This window comes from Natator depressus, chromosome 5, assembly GCF_965152275.1.
Source record: "Natator depressus isolate rNatDep1 chromosome 5, rNatDep2.hap1, whole genome shotgun sequence".
Lineage (NCBI taxonomy): Eukaryota > Metazoa > Chordata > Testudines > Cheloniidae > Natator > Natator depressus.
The window spans coordinates 44,836,019-44,859,616 of NC_134238.1; the positions used below are offsets into that span (position 1 = coordinate 44,836,019).

Here is a 23,598-nt window from a genome sequence, read left to right on the forward strand (position 1 = left end):
GTACACTCTAGCACCCAGGAGGAGACACCAGAGACAGTCTTTTAAGCCACGACTGCCCCCTGCACACACTCCGTATTACCAACATCCACCTGAGCCTCTATGCAAATGGCAGAGGATCTGGAGAGCCCGTGTCTAGGCTCCTACTTCCACAGCTTCTGCTTATTTCCAACTGCAGGCCAAAGGCCATTTTTCACATGCAAGTTGAGACTCGCTTACCACCATTGTTGCAATCTTTGCCTCCCCTAGACAAGTCAAGAGGTCATCTTATCCTTTTCGCCCACACCTAGGACAAGATCACCACAGAGTTGGGTCCTGGAGGTTATCCATCTAGGATACTCCACAGAGTTTCTTTCTTTCCCATCTCCCCAGTCCTTCTCAGGGACCACTCTGATCAGATGATTCTTCAACAAGAGGCGGAATCCCTCTTAAATTGGGGGGCAGTAAAATGTGTCCTGCCTCAATACCATGGAATAGGGTTCTACTCCCCATATTTCCTAATCCCCAAAAAAGACAGCAGATAGAGACCCGTCCTTGACCTTCGACAACTCAACATCTTTATTCGAAAGCTGAAGTTCAGGATGATTATGCTGGCATTGACTATCCCCTCCCTTCAGGAGGGAATGTGGTTTGTGGCTCTCGACATGAAGGATGCATATTTCCACATAAATATTCACGTATCTCACAGGAAACTCGTATGCTTTATGGTCATCCAAGATCACTACCAGTTTCGTGTCCTCCCTTTTGGGCTTGTATGGCACCCAAGGTATTCATGAAAATGCTCACTGTAGTAGCAGCCGAGATATGATGTCAGGGCTACACAGTGTTTCCATACCTAGATGACTAGCTCCAGGTGGGCCAATCTCATCAGGAAGTCATGTCACTCACAGAATTTATTGGACACCTTCTTGCTACCATAGGGGTTGAAGAAAAGTCCATTTGATCACCTAAAGGATGTTAAATTTTTATAGGCGCACAGCTGAACTCTTTCTCCCCCCCCAACCCCCCCAAGCACTTCTCCCCACAGGCAGGTTTCACATAATGAGCAACTTGATCTCTCACATGACACGCAGACTGCAAACTATAGTACAAAGCTGCCTTTATTTGCTAGGCCACATGGCTGCATACACCTCCGTGACACCATTTGCCAGACTCCACTTGCCCTGCCTATAAGCTTGGTTTCATTCGACTTATCTACCAAGCGAGATCATATTGACTCTCATGTCACTGTTCCTATCAGAGCTCTCATCTCCCTCAATTGGTGGTCCAATCCACACAGGATCATGGTAGGGATTCCTTTCAACCCTACCACACTGTAGGCCATCATCCTGACTGCCTCCCTTAGAGGGTGAGGTACTCACCTGGATCACAATACTGCTCAGGGTACCTGGACCACAAGAAAGGCCAAACTACGCACCAACTTACGGAAGCTAAGAGCAGTCCGCTTAGTGTGTAAGGCCTTCCTTCCCCTTATACGCTCACTCTATGTACAGATAACGTCAGACAATATCGCCATAGTGGTCTATATAAACAATTGGAGGAACAAAATCTTGTCCCCTCCGCTTGGAAGCTGTCAGACTTGGGAACTGGTGTCTTGGAAACCACATTATGATACAAGCTGCCTACCTTTTGGGCATTCACAACTCCTTGGCATGTTGGATTGCCGTCAAAGTTATAGAAGTATGATAGAATTATAATTATGTAGTAGTAGAAATAAAGATAGACAAAAGAGTAGATAGGTATTGTAAAAAGGTATGAACATCAGTTCCATGCTGTTGAATTTCACTCTGTAACAAATGCAAGGCCAAAGTGCTAATTATTTCAGGCCGGTACAGGACAGAGTCTGTGCTGGAAAGTGATAAGAACTTTGAGGAAACAATGCTGTTCTTTAAAACAACACCCTGATGCTCTTCCCCAGCGGGGGCCCCTTGTCATGCCTATGTAAATCTTGGTATCCAAAGAGGGAAAAATAGATAGTGGGATAAAACTTGTTAAATGAATCAAGAGTCATAGATTGTGGTGTTAAGTAAAAGAATGAATGATGAGCGCATGGAATTGAGCCTGAAGCAGGGAAATAATTGGTTAGTAAATGGTGCCAGCCTAATCCTAAGAATTTCAACCTTGATATCTATGGGCCGAAGAATATGCAAAGTGGAGATAACTGGATAACCCCCGGAGGGCGAACCGGAATCCACCCAAAACGCATCAAGGAAGAAAAAGAAGATAACATCTAGCCATCATGGAGCTGTCGTGGATGTACCATCTGCTGATTGAGCTGATTGATGGTCATCTCAATTGTAAATTCAGCATGATGAAGCAACTTCCATAGACTTGTATTGAACCAGAGACCTATAAAAATTGGGTCCAGGGACTGTGTTCTTTGAGTCTGGTTCTACGACCACCCTCCAGGAGCATCGGATGTGCATCTGACAACGACTTGGCTCCACTCTCGTGTCCAGGCCACCTGGCCAGTGACTTGGCATGAGCAACATCTAGGCTGGTAACTATAACAACCTTTATGTAGAACCTGTGTGTGAATGTCTGTGTGTGTGAATGGATCTATATAGAAATTGCATATAGGAATATTTTGTTGTATTTACAATAAATGTGGCAATTTGCCTTGTCCCTCTTGCCCCAAGATCCTGTTGGTATCATTTTTATTAGTGTAACAGGTAGACAAGGTAAGCAGAAGTTTTTTCACAGACATGAATGGGAGATATACGACACAGTTCTAACCAACATATTTGTGCAGTGGGGTACTTTCCTTTTCATCTAGACAAACAGGAAGCTCCCCATGTATTACTCTAGGAGAGCTATAGGCCACAATTCATAGGATGTTGTTCTCCTACTTCTCTGGACAGATGGCCTAAAAATACACCTTTCCTCCCTTTCTCTGCTGCCACAATTTCTACTGAAGATGTGTCACAAAAGGGCCACCATCATCCTCCTCGCACAGACAGTTCTGGTTCTCAGAACTCCTAATGATGTTCATGTGCCCACCTATCTGAATCTGCTCATGCTGGGGAAATCAAGTACCACAACCTGGGCTCACTCCACCTCACAACCTGAATTTTGGGTGGGCATTGGAAATAGAACACTCATGCTCTATCTCTGTCCAGGAAGTCCTTAGCCGAAGTAGAATGGATTCTACTAGAGCCTGCTACCGGACTGAATCGCAGTGTTTTTTGGTCTGGATACATCACCACCACCACCATATGCCTGATACTGTGGACATTCAGATCATCTCCTCTGCTTAGACTTCAGTCCTTGCTAGGGTACACATAGCAGCTATCAGTGCCTTTCTCCTTCTGGTGGAGAGACATTCTGTCTTTATACACTTGACTACCGTGCCATTTATGAAAGGCGTATTAGGACCTTTTTACTGGTTATTAAACCTACACCTCAATGGAACCTTGTCCTGTCGATATTCACAGGTCTGTCCTTCAAACGCATGGCAACATTGCCGTGACCTACTTCTCTATGAAGATGGTATTCTTACTGGTCCCTACCTGTCCTCCTTCCCCTCTGCTTTGGATCCTGTAAGATTGTGATAAGAGGGAACTGGAGAAGTGTCAACCTCCGCCTTATGCCCTCGATTGGGAGCACAAGGAGAGCTATGCGCACATATGGGTCAATGGACACTGCTTTGAAGAATTAGACTTGAGCGCATGGCGTGCCTGCATACCCATGTGTGGAATACACATAGGGACCACACATCTTGAAGAACCTCCAATTACAGTAAGTAATCTCCCCTTATCACTGCTCCCGATTTGTCAGTGTATCCATAACAACTTAAAAATAAAATATTGTCCCTTAGGAATTGGGGCCTCACCCACTTGGCAAACATTAGATTTATCTGCCTTCCATTTTTTCCCATTATCTTACAGTTACATTTATCTTGTATGCTAAAGGTGTTCAAATTAATAAATCATCTTGATTTAGCCAAGAGAAACTGAGCACATATTAAGTTCCCAAAAGAGGTCTCTCAGAAAATGATAAATTCCTTACTTGAAATTCAGATCTACCAGAACTTGGAGTAAATTTTTAAAAAGGGATGTGGGAAATAGCTGTAGGGAGTTCTGACCAAAAATTATGTGTCTTACTATAGCATCTAGAGGCTCCAGCCATGTTCTGGGACCCATTTTGCTGGATGCTGTACAAACATAGTTAATACAATTTCTCTGCACCTTGAAGTCTTTAAACCACGATTTGAGGACTTCAGTAGCTGAGGCATAAGTTAGGGGTTTGTTACAGGAGTTTGTGGGTGAGATTCCGTGGCCTGCGTTGTGCAGGAGGTCAGACTAGACGGTCCTAATGGTCCCTTCTGACCTTAAAGTCTATGATTCTATAATTTAATAAAGTTCAGTTGCTTGCTTCTGCTACTGGGGAAAAAAAAATAGCGGTGAATCCCTTTACTACTAGTAAACATTCAACATTAAGCTAAGACCAACAGACTGTTGTACTTAAATTAGTATAGCTCAGAGTTGTCAGTAATCTGTTAGTAACTGTGGCGGGGTGGGGTTCCCCATCCAGTGTGGGGTGAGTTCACAGCGTCCCTCAAGCTGTCCTTTACCTCAAGGCAGTTAGACCTAAGGACTAGAGTTGATAGGGTTACCCTGGTCTGCAGGGCAGTGAGGCCTAGCGGCCAGAGTCAATAGACTGGCCCTGGTTCGCAGGTCAATAAGAATTAAAAAAAAGTATAAACATTTTAAACTAAACAAGGTCTGTGAATGTTCTGAAGCAGTCCCCAGGCCTGGCAGTGCTCACCAAAGTATTTGCCTAGTCAGCAGGCAGTAGGATGAGGTAGCTACTGTGATAATATGGCATTACGTAAGGATCTTGCCTCTGTATGTATGTGGGGTAGAACCAATCGGTGTAATAAACTATTGAGTAGTGGCTCTTTGGACACCTCTAGTGGTTATACCAAAGAGGTTTGAGTCTGTTATTGCCTCATAGCTGATGGACTTGGTCCTTTAGCTCCAGTTAGTAGAGGGGTCATCTTTGAGATTCAGAGATGCTGGGTTCAGTACTTGAAAGCAACCTGATTAGAGGTGTCATTACACTAATATAGTTACTGTGCCATTAAAGCACCTGCTGATTCTGTGGCACAGTGGCCTATGCAGCCTCTCAGTATAGCAGTTTTCAATGCTATAGAGCATGCTACTGAGGCTCCCTGTACCAGGTTGTGTGACTGCCTACCACATCAACATACGCTAATTGCTGCTGTGCATCTAAAACCTGCCAGTGCTAAACAGTCCAATAAAAAGGAATGAGGAAGACTCAGTGGTATCCTCTGTGGTTCTCCCAACCTCTCCTGCTTTCTCTTCCTCAGAGCAAATAGGTACGGCATTGCTACTTGTGCTTGACACCACCCACTGGACCACTTCAGAAATGGGGACGGAGGAGGGTCAAGCACCCTGCCCCTCCCCCAGCCTGCAGCGGCTGGGAGCTGTAAGATCCGCTTTGCCCTGGAGCTGGGGAGAGTCCCTCTGCCAGTGATTGGAGAGCTGGTGGGAGGTCCCTTACAGCAGCTGCTGAGTAGTGCTGGAAGTCCCTCTGCTGCTGTCGGAGGTGGCTGGGAGCTGCAGAGGAAGGGGGGCCTGTGAGCGGTGGCAGCTGTTTGGGGAGCTGTGGGGGGCCCCGAAGCTGCTGAGCAGCTCTGGGGTGCTTCTGCTGCCATTGCTGGTGGCTGGGCAGCTGAGGGGTCCCCATTGGCAGTGGCAGCTGGTTAGTGTGGGGGTCCTCACGCTGCTGACACTGGGGAGCTCTGCGGATGGCCCTTCCAGCAGCTGCTGAGAAGCTCCAGGGTCCCTCTGCCACTGCCAGAGGCGGCTGCGGGGTGAGGGTACCGGCTGCTCACAGAAGCTGAGCAGCTGCAAGTGGCGGGGGGAGGAGGGTCCCTGTCGATGCCGGCCTGCCAGTTGCAGGGGGATCCCCCACGGACAGTGGTGGCTGAGCTCTTGCAGTGGTCCCCCGCTGTTGGCTTCAGCAGATGTTAATGAGTATGCTCAGTACACCCTAAGTAGCAAATACAGTCAGCAGTTTTTCACACTGCAAGGTGGTTGGTCAGTTGCGGGGGTTCCCAATGTCACGGAGTTCGCTGGAAGTCACGGATTTCGTGACTTCCATGTTCTCCATGATATTGTAATCTTACTGATGAGTCACAAATCCATTGGCCCTGCTCCCTCTTAAAGGGCTAGGGCCACGCTGTGACAGATATACTTCTCATGATGACACCAGGCAGACTAGTGTTGCTATGAACAAGGGCCTTCTCAAGTCACAAAAATTATCTGGCACATCTCAGTGTCTATCCCAGCCACCTCCAGCAGGGCAGACAGGAGGTCCCAGCCAAGAAGTTGGAATATTTCTATCAGTACCTGATCACAAGGTCCTTAGTTGTACAAGCAGCTCAAGAAGTTGTAACAGGGAGCTCCCAGAACCGCTCCTTGTGAGGAGAGTCCTAAGAAACTGAATCTCTTAGGTCATAAGGGTCCTTTCTTCTGTGAGCCTCCAAATTAGAATGGCCAACTGTCAAGCCTTGTTCTGTATATAGGGCTTCCTCTTCTGGGATAAGTTCTCAAAGCTACTTGATAAGCCGCCAAAAGTCCATCAGGATGAGCTTAAAGACCTTTATGTCAGAAAGTAAACATAGTGCAAGAAGTTCAGTACAGGCTGCACTTGTAGATTCCAATGCAGTGGCAGGGATTATGGTGTCAGCTGCCGCCATAGGGTGTTCTTCATAGGTACAAGCATCTAGGATCCCTCAGATGATAAAGATAATAATAGAAGATCTCCCTTTTCGAAGGTACCGAATTATTTAGCAGGAATGCAGTTGAAACTCTTTATAGTTTCAAGGATAGAAGTGACTTTACATTTCTAAGACTCTCCGTCCCCACCTTGCAGAGAAAAGAGGTAGCAGCTCTACTATAGGCACACATCTCTGCCCCAATACCATTAGAACCTCTGAGGAAGAAGCAGAAATTCCTCTGTGACCACCCTGTAACTTGGACAGGCTGGTTTTAAAAACAAACAAACCCACTCCTCCCAAAACACCCTTCAGTTTCTACATGAGTATAGAGCGACTGATCAGACCACCTACAGATCCCTTTTTCCTTTGTTGCCTCCCCCACTTCCCCCCCACGAAGAGTCTTGGAATGGGGTAATCTAGGACCAGTGTGTCCTCTATAGTAAGCAAAGTATCCCATCCAGTTGCAGGCTGTTCCAACCCCTGCTCCCTTCTGTCTCCTTTCAGGTACCCCTCTCATGAGAGTTGGTTGAAACAATAGGTAGACTCCCTGCTACAACTGGGAGCAGTGGAAAAAGTGCACTTTAGTATTCAAAGGAAAGGGTTTCACTTCTTTCTTCTTTGGAATTAAGGAAATTGAACACCCGTCCTTGACCTTTGATGTCTCAACATATTTATTCATTGTGTTAAATTCTGTATTGTCCCCCTAATTTCCATGATACCTTCCCTGGATCCTGTGGAATGGCTCACAACTCTCAACGGTCAAAATACATCCTTTCACATCTCCATCCATCTGGTACACAGGAAGTACCCATGGTTTCTGGTATGAGCACTAAGGAGTCCTGCCTTTCAGTTTCTCAGCAGCTCCTCGGGTCTTCACCAAATTCAAATGGTCAAATTGGCTGTACATCTTTGGAGGTAGGATAAACTTGTATGTCTCATCTAAGAACTGGCTGGCTTTGGGAAAATCCCCACAGCAGGTAACTGACTTAATTCATTTGATATTCCGCCTATTGGCTTCGCTAGGCCTAAAAGTCAACAAAGTCCACTCTGACCTCCAACTGAAACTATAGAATTCACCAGGACAGTGTCAGATTTCACATTGGCCATAACATACTTACGTCAGCAATGATTCTAAATTATAATCGATTAGACGGCTCCAGATGCATCGCAAAACACTAGTGAGGATGTACTTGAACTCCTAGGATACATTTAAGCATGCATCTATGTCTCACAGCAAGCCAGACTTGACCTTGAGGCTCTGCAAGGATGGTTGAGATCAGTATATCTACCAAACAGACCCAGCATAGTCCTCCTTGGTCATTATTCCTTCAGAATTCCTATCCTCACTAAATTGCTAGGCAGAACCACAGCATTTCCTTTCCTCTGTCTCTCCCTACCAAGGCCTTAGTGATGGATGCCTCCACTCAAGGAAGGGGAGCCCATTTTGATCATCAAGATTCAAGGACTACGGTTGGCACAGGAGGCCATCCTGTATATAGATGTCCTGATGTTCAGGGCCATATTGTTAGCATGCAAGGCTTTCTTACTCCTTCTTTGAGTCCTCATTGTTCAAGTTCTGACAGACAACACTACTGTGATTCACTCCAACAGGCAGGTAGTGGGGAGAGATCCTCCCTACTCCATCAAAAGTGACACATTTTCTAAACTGGTGCCTGCTTCATCACATTAGATCAGGAGCTCTCCGCCTACTTGATCTACAAAACACCCTACTGGATCAACTTAGCAGGGACATTTCAGAGAACTATGAATGGTCCTTCATGATTCAGTCCTCCCACGACATCTTGCTCAGGTGGTGGTTCCTGATAGCGGGCCTCCTTTCTACCCTACTTGGCAACAAATGCTGGGCATCTTGCTCCAAAGGCGTGTCAAGCCTGCGTTTGCTGATGTCCTCTTTTCTACTTGCTGTGGGCACAGAGACTGTTCTATGCCTTCCCACCGATTTCTTTGATGCCCAGTATCCTCAGGAAACTAAAATGGGATGAAGGCACTGTGATCATGATAGCCCCTACATGGCCAGGCATTTTTTGTTTTTTCTCCCAGGTGAATCTGTCAGCCTGTCCACCAATCACCTTAATCACTTTTCACTGACATAATTTCCAAGAAGCAAGGCTGGATTTTGCACCTGTACTCTGCATTTGTTATACTTGACAGCCTGGATGCTGGTTGGATGACTTATTAGAGGGGAGCTGCTGCTATATAATTCTAAAACGTGTCAAAAATCAGAAAACTGTCCACCAAAAGGACTTAAAGAACTGAATGGAAGAGGTTTTCTGACTTGGTGGCTCAGCAGCAGCTCTCGCATTGACAACCTCAGTCTTGGTTATTCTGAACTACTTACTTACTTACCCTGAAGCAATCTGGACTTTGTCAGTTCAATCATGGTACATTTAGCAGCGCTCTCTGCAAATTACCCTCCAGTTTGGGGTTAAATTTCAAATCTCATGGTTTCAAGGTTTTCGAAGAGCCTCACTCATATCTTCCGCCTGTTAGAGATCCTCTTCCCACTCCCCCCTACCCCCCTCACCTTTCTGGAACATCAACATAGTTCTCACTGGCTTAATGGGACTCTTGCTCCCCTTTTGAGCCCATAGCAACCTGCTTTCTTTCTCAGCTGTCAATGAGAACAGCCTTTTTGATGGTTGTTACTTCCACCAGGAGAGTGAAAGTAATTCAGGCCTTTCTTGCTGATCCCCTTGATGCCCTATTTCAAAAAGACCAAGGTCACTCTTAAGCCTCACACCAAGTTACTTCCTAAGGTAGGACAGGATTTCCACCTTAATCAATCCGTCCACCTTCCAGTTTTTTTGAAACCTCATTCCATCCAACATGAAATAAAACTTCACACCCTAGACATGATGCTTTTATTTAGATTGTGGCTTCTGCAGAAAGGATTTAGTGGGTTTTTTATTGTATTGAGACTGGGTATCAGATAGCTAAGAAGGAGCCTTTGGCTCTCCTTAGAACTCATTCCACTAGGGGCTTAGGTAGCCACTGCTGCTTGCTTGGGTAATATACCCGTATCTGAAATATGTAGAGATGTTGCCTGGAGCATGGTTCATTAACTTACTACTACTTATTCCTCGGTATAGGCTTTCATATTTGATGCCAACTTTGTTAAGGCTGTCCTGCAGTCACTCTTCCAGGAGGACCTCTCTTTCCACCTCCAGGCTTGAAAGAACTTCTCCAGTCACAGAGAGTAGAATCTGTAAGGACAATCACTCAGAGAGCATGGTGTCTTATCTTGAAGAATCCAGTTGCTGTACAGTGTCTTGTCCACACAGATTCTACAACCTGTCCTCCTTACCTGATGATTTGCAGTCCTATCCATGTGGGATTCTTATTGGTAAAGGAAGTGAGTGGTAATTGGGGATCTCCTGCCCCTTATGCCCTTGGCTAAGATGATTGGAAGGGTAGGTGGAGTGCAGACACAGCCCTGGAGGTGGACACTCTTATTAAAAAATAAAAACCTGATGATGTGTGCATGGGATGCATGCACACCTAGAATAGGATCTTTGTGGACAATACTGTAGGGTAAATAACAATACTTTTCAAAATAGAGGAATGGTACTGAGAACAGACAAAAATCTAATTTGTCAGCATTTAATTCCTGTGCTCTAGTTAATTTCTACTGTAAACCCCTGCTTATTTCTGCCATGTAATGTCAGCTTTAAAGAACCTGAAATTGTCTTCAGTCTTTGTAGTAAAACCTTTTATTTATTTGATAAGAATCAGTTTTTGTTTAGTCCATAAGCGTTATCTTGTTCTTATTCCATTATGTCAACTCAGTCCATGAGAGTTTTGCCCCTAAGTCTTCGAAGATGAAAGATATGGATCACTTTCAAAGGGTTTTCAGATATTTAACTAACTACTTTCCAAAATGTATGACAGTGCCTTCTTTCAATGTCTTCTCCCTTGGGAAGTGGACAGTTGAAGCTAACATGCTTGCTTGTGTTCTCCTATCTTAACAATTTAAGGCTGCAGTAAATCTCAGATGTGTGCATATACATGGCATCGTAACTCATGTTCATATTTTCCTTCTCTGAAATATAACACTTATCTTCCCTATACCTATTCATATAGAACTTTGAACTTGAGGTCTATATTTCCCAATAATTCCCATAACTCAGAGTAATGCTCTGTTGAATATAGCTTTTTTAAAAACTAGATTCCAGGACTCTAACCTGTTACTGGTCAGACTAATGGAACAAGCAGTTTTCAAAATTCTGATCTTTACTGATGAAGGGGGTTAGAAAAATTTTTTTATTAAACAGAAAACTAACCCTCCAAATCCTCCAACCCTGTTCTGAATGTTTGTGTGTTTTGTGTTTTTTGTGAGTTGGGGTGCCTGCTTAGTTCTAGAATAGTGAACTGTCTGAATGCTGTAACAGAAATTAATGTGAACTATTCTTTGCCATTTTGTTTCACACACTCCTCTGCATCTTTCTCCTTCCTGACAATACCATGTGTTTGGTTTGAAAATAATTTCACTTTTCCCTTGTTTGTTTCCTTCCCCTCCTTGCTAAGCCTAGCTTATCTTTGTTTCAAGTGTAAACCTGACCATAAAATGTTAAAGGAATATATTTTAAAAGTGAAAAAAACCTATCCTTTGCCTTGTTTCTGTTTTTTAGTCTTGATCCAGAGCAAAAGGAAATGTTAATTGAAGTGATAGAAAAACTTCTGAAAGATAAAAGTACGGTAAGTAACACAAATTTAGTGTAATTTTTAAGAGTATAATTGTACTGGTCACACTCTTTCAGCAGCAAACCTACTTAATGGTTGCCATTACATACCATTAAATTTGAACTATGCAACATAGCTGACCATCTTAATTCTAGCATTTCCTAGCTTACAGATGCTTGAATTTGCAACCTTACTGTTGTTTTATGTGAAATTACATTGTATTTAAGAAATGTTATCATATTCTTAAAGTCTGCATTGTTATGCTTCCACACAAGGTGGCAGAAAGGAGTTTGACATGAAGTTTTAACTTTGGCATTTTCTGGCTTTTGCGTGCTTCATCATACCACCTTAGTGTTCATAAGAGCTTTGGTTTAATATTGCCACAGGATTTCTTTCTTTTTTAAAAGAAAACTATTGAGAAGGTGGTAAAACAAAATACAGAAATTCATTCTTTAGGACTCCAAAGCGCTGTTGTCATGTGGGATGTCAGGGAAGAGAGGCAGGAGAAGCACAGACAGTGTAAATACAATAGTCTGGAACTATTTGGCTAGACACCACCAGAATGCCCTGATCCATGCACTTTAAAAACCCCATTGAAGGGAGTTATTATCTTGCAAATTGTGGCCCTAATTTGGGATATCATTTAAGTCCTTGCTGAAAGTTCAGCCGCTTAGGTATTGCTCTGATTTAGAGCAGTCTGTTGCACCACGTATCTAAGGCCCTGATTCAGGAAAACATGTAAGTGTGTACTTGAAGATACATGTGAGTATAGCCATTGACTTTTGCAGGACTACTTGCCTGCTTAAAGTTAAGCATGTGTAAAAATGCTTTCCTGGTTTGGGACCTCAGTTAGCCATGAAAGCGTTCTCAAGAAAACGAACTTAGCGTATGAGCTTTCTACCACTTTATTTTCAAAAGTGCACTCTCTCAAATCAAAACAAATTTTCACAGCGAGGACTTTTATTTATATGGTAAAATTAATGTTTAGACCCCTTCCAGTTGTTTTGCTTGTACAGATGTTCTAGAAAAAATAGTAGTCTCCTTGAAAAATTGTTCAACTGTTCTTCATCAAACATTTTTTAAAAAATTTAAGGACAGACAGTTGTGTGTGTGTCTAGTCTTTGTTGGCAATTCCTGACTTGTGGATATTTAATTTTGCAGGCTTCATGTTTTTGTAATGTAGCTTTTGTAGGGATTTTCTTGTTGTGTGGGGTTTTTTTGTTCTTCGTATTTTTAAAGAAGGAAAAAATCCAAAAAAGCACCTTTATTTATCTAGACAACATGGCTAAATGCCACTAGAAAGACAAAAATTATTTCGGTTTGTCTCCCAGAACACTACAGATGTTGTGTGGCCTGCTCATAAAGAGGTCGGTGACACAAGATTTCTACTGCTTTGTGTAGAAAACTTTTCTGTGGAGATCATGCCATCCTTTGAGTATATATTTATGATAACACTGAAGGACACCAAGACTCCTTAGACGGTATTGTAATTAGACACCTGCGGTGTGCCAACTCACGTGGGTTCGTGGGCTTCGGGGCTGTTTAATTGCAGTGTAGATGTTCCGGTGTGAGCTGTAGTTTGAGTTCTGGGACCCTCCCACTTCGCACAGTCTTAGAGCCAAGACTCCAGCCTGAGCCTGAACGTCTACACTGCAAATAAACAGCCCCTTGGCCCAAGTCAGCTGGCATGGGCCGGCTGCAAGTTTTAATGAGTCAGGGCTAACTACATCCTAATTTGATTAGATACAGAAGTGCTGTTTAGCTGTCCAATACCTAGACTACTGAGCGAGAACAGTCAAAATACTATTTTTAAAAATATTTTGGTATAGTTTAAAATATTGTGATCCTCTGTGCACTTGTTACAATTCTTAAATGTTCATAACTGCAAATTGAAACAGTATTTTGATCAGAACACTGAAGCTTATCCACTTCCATTGCTACAGGAAACTGGGTGCTCACCAACTAGACATGCACCCATTGTCTGCAGGCAGGGCTGTCCTGTTGTTTCTATCTTCTCTCCTGGTGTAGCCCTCTGAAATAATACAAGCCACAGATCTTCTCCCTGCCCTGCTTCATCTATCCCAGTTGCCAGCATGTTTGACTAGTCTCCATACTCACCTGAAGGAGCTGAATGTTCAGTTTGCAGCAACAGTAAAACAGGACTTACTTCCTATTCTTGAATCTTCCCCTACACCTCTTCAGCAGCTGAGGCACTTCCGGGTCCAGCCCCCAGTTGCTTTATCTTAGGGGCAGTACAAATAGGACTTTTTGTTCACCTGACACATGAGAAAGTTCCGTTGTTTCTCTTCTATGCCCTACCCGTATTAATCCAGGACTGTTTGTGCATGTGACATTGGGGACAAACAAATCCTTACCTGCCTCCCTCACCAGGGCTGGTATTTGCTCTGATCCTTGTCCTGCCCTCTCTTCTCTGTCAATCAAGGATTTCAGGGGTAAGGTGGGTAAGGTGGTTTGGTCCTCCACCTCCCCAGCATTAAGGGCCCATGCTGCTGTTCTCCTCTCCCTGTAACTACGAAAAAGCAGCTTCACTGCTGCCTCCTGCCTTTCTTGGAGCTATGACCCTCTGCTAGGAAGTTGGAAAGGGAGATGTCTAGGTTTCTCTCATGGCATCTACAGGGATCTCAGGAGCATGTTCTGGACTATTTTCCAACTTAATTTTAAAATCTGGTCCATCCTTAATTCAGCAAGTTGCTCTTGCTGAAAATAAATGTGGAAGCGCCAGAATCCACCTGAAGTGGAATGGACATGCAATCACTTGAAGGAGAAGAAATGGTTACTAACCTGTTCCCTAACTACTACTGTTGTTTGAGAGAGGTCCCTATGGGTGCACCACTCCAGGTGATGGTGCGTCTCTGCGCCTTTGCTTGGAGAGTTTTAGCAGCAGTGCCTGTACGGTCATGCATGCATTGTGCCTGCTTTGCACGCTGTTGGCGCTTCATCTAGCGTATGTGCAACCGAGACCCCTAAAGGGTCTTTCTTGGAGGTTTTGAAAACCTTTTTTTCTACTGTCTCTTGATAAATTTAGATCAATTAGTGAGTGATGATAGTTTAGATAGGTTAAGTTTCAGTTATTAGAGTTACTTCCCATACAAAAAAATAATTTATTTATCCTTCCTTTTGTACAGCTAGTATTAAGTTAAACGCCTGGTTCACCAGGATTTAAAAGATGCACAACATACAGAGAGACGATGCCTGTGTCAGATGGACGCACTCAATGTGTTCGTTGCCTTGGGGAAGTTCACATTCCTCAGAAATGTGCCCATTGTGACAAACTGAAAGCTAGGGCATGCAGAGATAGAGACCTGAGGCTGAAACTCATTTCAATGGAAAAGTCATTAAGACCAGCTGCTGACCCAGGGCAGGAAACCTCTTCCTGGCATAGGTCATTGGTCTCTTCACCACCAAGGTTCCTGAAGACCAGAAAATGTGCAAAAACAAAACAAAACAAAACAAAAAAACCTTCACTACATAAAGAGCAGACCAGCAGAAAACAGTTGCTGACCAAATTGATCTCATTTGGTGCTGGCCACACCATGACTCAAGACGTGTGACACTCTGGGCACCTCTGGGACTGCCCATGTGGAGGCTGCTGCTTGAACCCAGCGCTCTGGTGAGGAGTCTAAGGCTTCTAAGCTGCCCATCTCCATCATGGCACTGTCGACAGCACTAAAGGAGACAGTACATACAACTGCTCCTATTATGGTGCTGCAGCCTAATGCTGCTAGTGCAACAGTGCTGACACAAACTGCACTGGCACCAGCTCAGCACACCACACTCCCGAAGCAATTGGCACCTCACTCTTCGGCACTGAGGCTCTTGGCACCACACTACTTTCTGTATCAGAAGGATCTGTTATCATAGACAATTAGGGTTGGAAGAGACCTCAGGAGGTCATCTAGTCCAACCCCCTGCTCAAAGCAGGACCAACACCAACTAAATTATCCCAGCCAGGGCTTTGTCAAGCTGGGCCTTCAAAACCTCTAAGGATGGAGATTCCACCACCTCCCTAGGTAACCCATTCCAGTGCTTCACCGCCCTCCTAGTGAAAAAGTTTTTCATACTATCCAACCCACTGCAGCTTGAGACCATTGCTCCTTGTTCTTTCATCTGCTACCACTTTGAACAGCCTTGCTCCATCCTCTTTGGACTCCCCCTTCAGGTTGTTGAAGGCTGCTATCAAATCCCCCCTCACTCTTCTCTTCTGCAGACTAAATAAGCGCAGTTCCCTCAGCCTCTCCTCGTAAGTCATATGCCCCGGCCCCCTAATCATTTTTGTTGCCCTCCGCTGGACTCTCTCCAATTTGTCCACATCCTTTCTGTAGTGGGGGGTCAAAAACTGGACACAGTACTCCCAGATGTGGCCTCACCAGTGCTGAGAGGAATAGAGGGGAATAATCACTTCCCTCAATCTGCTGGCAGTGCTCCTACTAATGCAGCCCAACATGCCATAAGCCTTCTTGGTAACAAGGGCACACTGTTGACTCGTATCCAGCTTCTCGTCCCCTGTAATCCCCAGGTCCTTTTCTGCAGAACTGCCGCTTAGCTAGTCGGTCCCCAGCCTGTAGCAGTGGACGGACTCTGCACTCGTCCTTGTTGAACCTCATCCAATTTCTTTTGGCCCAATCCTCCAATTTGTGTAGGGACCCTATCCCTACCCTCCAGCTTATCTACCTCTCCCCCCAGGTTAAAGTCATCCATGAACTTGCTGAGAATGCAATCCATCCCATCGTCCAGATCATGGATGAAGATGTGGAACGAAACTGGCCCCAGGACCGACCCCTGGGGCACTCCGCTTGATACCAGCTGCCAATTAGACATCAAGCTGTTGATCACTACCTGTTGAGCCAGCTTCCTATACACCTTATAGTCCATTCAGCCAATCCATACTTTTTTAACTTGGTCTCCTCAGTTCTGGAGTCCCTCTTTTGGGCACCAATGTCTCTCCGGGGCCAGTGGTACCGGAGCAACAGCTATCTTCGATAGCACCACAGGTGTCGAGTGATGAAGATGAGGAGGCTGAAGGCGTATTCTCCCCTAACTATTCCTCTTTGATCGGAATACCTGTGGCAGCTGGGCCACTACGATCACAGTCCACATATGGGCACAACATGCCACCATGGTATGGTTACCCCTGGATGGGACCACCCATGCCCTTCCTTGGTCACTGGCCATACTGAGATCCCTCATGGTCTTACCGAAGGCACTACAGCAGGCACTCCAGCCCACATAGGGAAGACAGCAGAGCCACATCTCCACCCTTGGAGACCATCGTTACAGAGACCAGGGATGAACCCATGGCAGAGCAGGAAGAGGACACTGCTCCTGACATCTCGCCAACCAACAATAATTCATCCTCCTCACCGGATGTGGCAATTATACCTCCGCTCTAAATCACCACAGATAACTTTACCCACTTCCAAAATTTATTCAAAAGAGTGGGCAGTGAGTTGAAGATGGCTCTGGAGGAAGTGCCGGAAACTCAGGATGAACTAACGGATATCTCACAGACATCTTCCTTATCAAAGATAACCCCATTGATTGGCAATGCTATCACGGAATCTGCCAACATGGTATGGCAAACTCTAGCTACCATACCTCCAACCTGTAAAAGGGCTGACAAAGTATTATGTTCCCTCGAAGGGATCGGAATTTTTATTCACACACCCAGCACCCAACTCGCTGGTAATGGAAGTGGCCAACCAGAGAGGCAAACACCACGCCTTTAGGTCCATGCCCTGCGATAAGGATAGTAAAAGGTTGGACCTATTCGACCTCAAAGTATATTCTTCCTCCACGCTTCAATTCAGAGTGGTAAATTAGTTGTCAAATACGGCCTCAGAAACTGTGGAAAGTTTATGGAATTTATTAACAAGATTCCAGAGGGGAAAAGAGAACAATTTAGATTGTTGGTCTTCAAAGGCCAAATGACTGCACGCATGGCTCTACAGGCCTCACTTGACATTGCTGACATGGCCGCTAGGTCCACCACTACAGCTGTGGTCATGCGACGAGCCTTGTGGTTTAAGTCCTCAGCATTCCCACAGGAAATACAGAATACAATCAAAGACCTCCCCTTCAAAGTTATACCAATAAAATAAAAACCAGCAGGATCTTATTAAAGGGGAAAAGGCAAAATAACACATTTATTGTGAATACAGAGAGAATCATAGTAAGCAGTTAGTTATAGCTATAACATTCCATTCAATTTCATATTTATTCACACGCGCGCACACGCGCACACACACGCGCGCGCGCACACGCACACACACACACAGAGCTTCTGCAAGGTTGTTAGCATAGTTACCAGCCTTAGAGTTGCTCATGCCAAGCCACTGGCCAGGTGGCCTGGACATGAGGAGGGAGCAGGGCCTTCCTTGTCAGATGCTCATCTGATGCTCCTGGAAGTTGCTTTGCAGAATCAGGCCCCAAAGTTCTCACTTTCTAGAGTCCATTTTTATAGGAATTTCTTTCTATGCCAATCTATGGGAATTGCTTCATCATGCTGTTGCTGAATCAATCAGCAGATAGCACATTCCTGACGGCTCCGTGCTGCTAGATGTTATCTTGTTCTTTGGTTCTCCCATTCTTGAGACTGTTGGGTGGATTCCAGTCTGCCCTCTGGGGGTCCTCTGGTTATTTCCACTTGACGCCTTCTTCAGCCGATGGACACTAGATTCTTAGAGTGGCACCTCCCTGATCATTCAGTTGTTATCCACACCAAGCATCCATCCACATACATCCTCTTATCTCTATTTTAATCACAATTGTTAACAAAGCAAGATGAATACAACAAAAGGGCGGGGAGTCTCTGGGTGCTGTTTCTGTTGTTAGAGTATTGCTTTGAGTCTCTCTCTGTGTGAGTAGTTATTACAAAGAATTGCTTTGAGAACAGACTCTGTCTTAGAATGTACTAACACAATTAGCAGCTTGCAAGTTTCACACATAAAGGGAGAGAAACAGTACCAAAAACCAAGAGACCTCTTAATTAGTAATACCCTGGGATTTAAACTATGGGGAATCAAACTCATTTGTGATTTTAATACAGAACTTCTTTAATATGATCCAACATCAACGAAGAGAAATTGTTTGCAGCCAGAACCAATGAGGTACTGCACTCTGTGAAGGATTCGTGGGCAACTCTCCGGTCCCTTGGCATTCATACACCTGACACAAAAAGGAAACAATATAGGTATCAACCATACCAGAGAAATAGATACTCAACATATACACAGCAACACTGGAGGCCTTACGAACAACGACAAAGACAGAGACCACAATGATACCTACTCCACCAGCAGCGGCACCTCATGTGCCTTCCTCTAAACAAAAAATTTGAAGACTTGGTTGAGGGTCTCAAAGACCTTTCCCACATTCCAGTGTTTATGCCATCCATCTATCTGAAGACTGTTTGCTCCTATTCTATCTGAAATGGGCTGCCATTAGCATGGACAAATGGGCCCTTGAAGTCATCTGTACTGGCTATACCATTTTTTTCCTGTTTATATGCCCCATCCCAGCCTCCCTATCCCTCTTCGGGGACCCCTCTCATGAACATTTGCTATGCCAAGAGGTAGATAATCTCCTCCAATTAGGGGTAGTGGAAACTGTTCTGATGCAACACGGGGAAGGGTTTTTTTCCTACTACTTTTTAACACACAAGAAAAATGTAGGGTGGTGACCTATCCTGGATCTTAGGCGACTGAACAAGTTTGTGAGAAAGCAATGGCTCAAGATGGGCACCTTAACAACAACTATACCAGTGCTGGAGCAGGGGAACTGTTTTTCATCCCTTGACTTGCAGGATGCTTATTTTCATGTTATGATACACCCTGCCCATAGGCGGGGTGTATCATAACATGAATGATTGATTACTTCCAGAGTCTGGGTCTACAAATAAACGAAAAGAAATCAACAATAGAACCAGTTCAACCATTAGAATTCATCAGTGCTTACCTCCGCTCAGTGGCAGTGAAAGTGTCACTTCCACAAGACCAATTCCACATGATAAAGACACTCACATCTGCAGTGCGGAACAGCCCACATATTACAGATCATGTATGCCTACAACTTCTGGGCCAGATGGCAGCATGCAGGTTTGTGGTCAAATATGCGCGTTTACACATGCGCTGTCTGCAAGGATGGCTAGGAACTGTCTACAGACCAAACAGGCACAGGTTAAACAGACTATTAATGATGTCCCTCCCAAGGTAAATGATTTGCTAACTTCTTGGATTCAACCACATAACTTATGCTCGGGGATCCCATTTACACAAGATCCTCCAACACTGATGATCACAATGGACGCCTCCCTCATGGGGTGGGGAGCACACATGCAACATCGCACTATTCAGGGGTTTTGGTCCACAGCCGAGACAAAGCTACACATAAACCTGCTAGAACTCCATGCTGTCTGCAGTGCCTGCCTCCACTTCCTACCATTCATAAGAAACCAAAACGTAAGAGTAATGACCAACAACATTGCTTGCATGTTTTACATAAATAGGCAAAGGGGAGTCCGATCACGCTCATTATGAACCAAGGCTATAAACCTCTGGAATTGGTGCATCCAACACAATATCCACTTCTCTGCTTCCTACCTGCCTGGATACCTACACCATGGCAGATGAACTCAGCAAATGTTTTTCCCCATGAATGGGAATTGAACGACACAATACAGAAATATATATTCCAAAAATGGGGCCGCCCACAAATAAACCAATTTGCTATAGCCTGCAACACCAAGTGTCTGAGATTGCTTTCCCAGACCTGCTCTGGAGAACAATCAATGCGGGATGCATTCCTGATCAGCAGGGAGGCATAAGTGGGGATGCCCATTTGTTGGAAGAAGTCATTATCATAATGCAGAGCTGCAAGTCTTATGAGCGTGTTGAGGGCAGTGCAGGCAGTCCATTTCTTCCCACGGCCCATGAAACAGGGACGAACAGATGGATCCACAGATTCCATGTCCAGAAGGAACCACTATGACCAGAATTCTGACCTGACGCCCCTCCTTCTCGTCCCCTCCTGCTTGTCCCACAGGCTATAGCATTTCTGACTGAAGCTAGAGAAAAGCTTATCTTTTAAAAAAGAGATCTGGTCTTGATTTAAGGATTCCAGGCAATGATGAATCTACCACCTCCCCTGGTAAGATGTTATTGTGTTTAATTACTCTCACAGCTACCAAGTTGTCTTATTTTAATATTGACTTTATCTAATGTCTACTTCCAGCCATTGGATCTTGTTCTGCCTTTGTCAGAAAAGTTGAAAACCCCTTCATTATCAGATATCTTTTCCAAATGCAATTACCTACACACAGGCCTGGTCTACACTACTGGGGTAAATTTACCTAAGTCACACTACTCCAGCTACATGTATAACGTAGCTGGAGTTGACGTAGCGTAGGTCAACTAACGGTGGTGTCTATACTGTGCTGCATCGACAGGAGACACTCTCCCATTTGCTTACCTTACTCCTCTTGTTCCGGTGGAGTACTGGAGTCATCCTGAGAGCGCTCCACAATCAATTTAGCGGGTCTTCACTATCTACTTTCACTAGACCCACGAAATAGACTCTTGCTGCATCAGTCGCAGCAGCCTCGATCCCTAGTGAGTGTAGACATGGCCACAGTGATCAAGTCACCTCTTGGCTGTCTTTTTGATACATTGAATAAGTTGATCTCTTTAAGCTCACATTGTAAGGCTTGTTTCCCAGCTCTGCATCATTTGTCATCCTTCTTTGAATTCGCTCTAGTATTTCCACTTACTACTTATAGTTTGGCACCAGAACAGGGCACTGTATTCTAGTAGCAGTTTTACTAATGCTATATACAGAGGCAAGATCACTTTCCTACTTCTTCTTGACATTCCCCTTTATATACATCCAGGAATCACATTGGCCTTTTTTGCCACAGCATTGCACTGAGAGCTCATATTGAGGTGGTCATCCATGATGATCTGTAAATCCTTCTCTGAATCACTGCTTTAAGGGACAGTCTCTTCCATCCTGTAGATATAACCTGAGTTCTTGGTATGTATTACCTTGCATTTTGCTGTATTAAAATGTATTTGTTGGATTTTGACCATTTAACCAAGTGATTCAGGAACAGTAACCTATCCTCTTCATTATTTAGTACTGCACTAGTCTTGTATCATATGCAGACTTTACCAGCTTTTTATATCATCATCTATTCTGGTTCGTTGATAAAATACTAAATAGCACCGAAGTTGGGGAAGGACCCCACTGGAAACAACCCTGCTTATTGATCTCTCTCCATTAATTACATTTTCTGTCTGCTAGATACTTAAACTACCCGATTATTGGACTATCTGAATGCTTCATAATCTTTCATATATTTATCCTCACAAGACCCATTTTACAGATGGGAAACTGAGGTACAAAGAGGCTAAGTGATTTACCCAAGGTCACATAAGTTGGTGGTGGAGCGTGGAATTGAACTCTGGTTGTCATGACTAGGTTGTGGGTGGTCAGACCTAGCGGTCAGAGCGGAAGTTTGGGGTTGGGCAAAGTTTCACACTGGAGAGTCAGAGCCTGAGACAGGCCAGAGGACAAACCAGGAGTCCGACATCAGGAGGCAGGACAGTGTCAGAAGCTGGAATCTGGGATCTCTCATGCGCAGGGTCTGAAGTGAGACAGGCTGGCAGTCTGTATTGTTGCTTAGACTACTCCTTGTTATGGCTTCCTCTCATAAATACTGGTGCCAGCCAGTTAGTGGGCTGCAAGGAACTGCCACTGAGGTCCTGCTGGACAGTACTTCCTGCTGGGCCCAGCCTCACAGAGTCTTCTCATAGGAATCCAGCCTAAGTCTCCTCTGGTGATCTGGAGGCGTCAGTGGCCCACAACACCTAAGGTCCCAGGTTCTAGCCCTGCAGTTTCTTACAGTAGGCTAGGGCACTAACTGTGGGACCATCCTTCTCTCTTATTGAGAGTTTTAATCCATCTAATGTGTGCCTTGTTAATTCCATATTATACAAGAGTATTAATCAAAATGTTATGTAGTATGAAGTCAAGTGCCTTGCAGAAATCCAAGTACACTATATCAACACAGTTACCATTGTCAATCAGACCTGTAAAAGTTTAATACCTACCTTACATGAAACCATGCTGACTGGCATTAATTATGTTTTTAGCTTCTAATTCTTTGTTGATAGACATGAATTGACCATTCCATTATTTTACCAGAAATTATCAGGCTAATCTGTCTGCAGTTTCCTGTGTCGTCCTTTTTATCCTTTTTAAATATTGGGACTACTTTGGTAGTTGTCCAGTCCTTTTGAAATTTTCCCAGGTTTCAAAGATTTGTTCAAAATTAATATTAGTGGTTCAGAGAGCTCCTCAGCTATTCTTTAAACACTTTTGGATGTAAGTTATATGGACCTGTTGATCAGAAAATGTTTCATTTTATTAGCTGTTGCCTCTCATCCTTTGTTACAGATAGTAAACTTGCTTTTCTGTCCACAGCATCATATGGAATGGATACATAATCCTACTTGGTTCCAGATACATAACGGTAGTATCTGTTGAACATTTTTGCTTTTTCTACATCACTACCTACTATTTTACCATCTGCATCTAGCAATTGACCTAGGGTTTTCTTTCTTCTTCCCAATATGTTGCAAAAATGTGTCCTTTTTTGTTTAACCCTATTAGCTGCTGGTATGTCATTCATTCCTTTGGTTTCCCTTATCAGTCACCTACACCTACAATTAATTTGTAATTTATGTTCATTGCCATGTACTTCCCCAGTCTTCCATCCTTTGTATGTAATGTGGAGGTGTGGGGGGGATGTGTGCGGGGGCGTTTTATCACTGCTTCCTGATCTGCTTTAAAACAGGATGACTTCTTACTAAGCTTAACTTTTTTGTGTGTCTGTGGAATTGTGGCTTTCTGGTCATTCTGTAGGATAAACCATAACACATTCATTAACATGTCCCACTTTCTGTTAAATGTTCTCATGCAGTTATTCCTTTAAACTTTGGAAAATTGGCCCTTTGAATGTTCCAAATGTACATATTACTGTTTGGTGCAATTTTGTATTTGCACAAGATAAATGTAAGCAGATCATAATCACTAGTATTTGGGCAACTGCTAACATTTAGGTCAGTGACTAATTT

At 44.2% G+C, this 23,598-nt stretch overlaps 1 protein-coding gene across 2 annotated transcripts in view; it reads left to right on the forward strand.

Moving 5' to 3' along the window:
• The window catches only part of AP3B1 (adaptor related protein complex 3 subunit beta 1), a 328,644-nt gene that overhangs the window by 75,762 nt on the left and 229,284 nt on the right, over positions 1-23,598 (forward strand). For both annotated transcript variants that reach the window (XR_012639514.1, XM_074952685.1), the window contains exon 6: positions 11,395-11,461. Coding sequence is in view for 1 of the 2 variants with exons in the window: in XM_074952685.1 (XP_074808786.1) it covers positions 11,395-11,461 (67 nt within the window). In the remaining variant the exon portion in view is untranslated. The remainder of the gene's footprint in view (positions 1-11,394; positions 11,462-23,598) is intronic.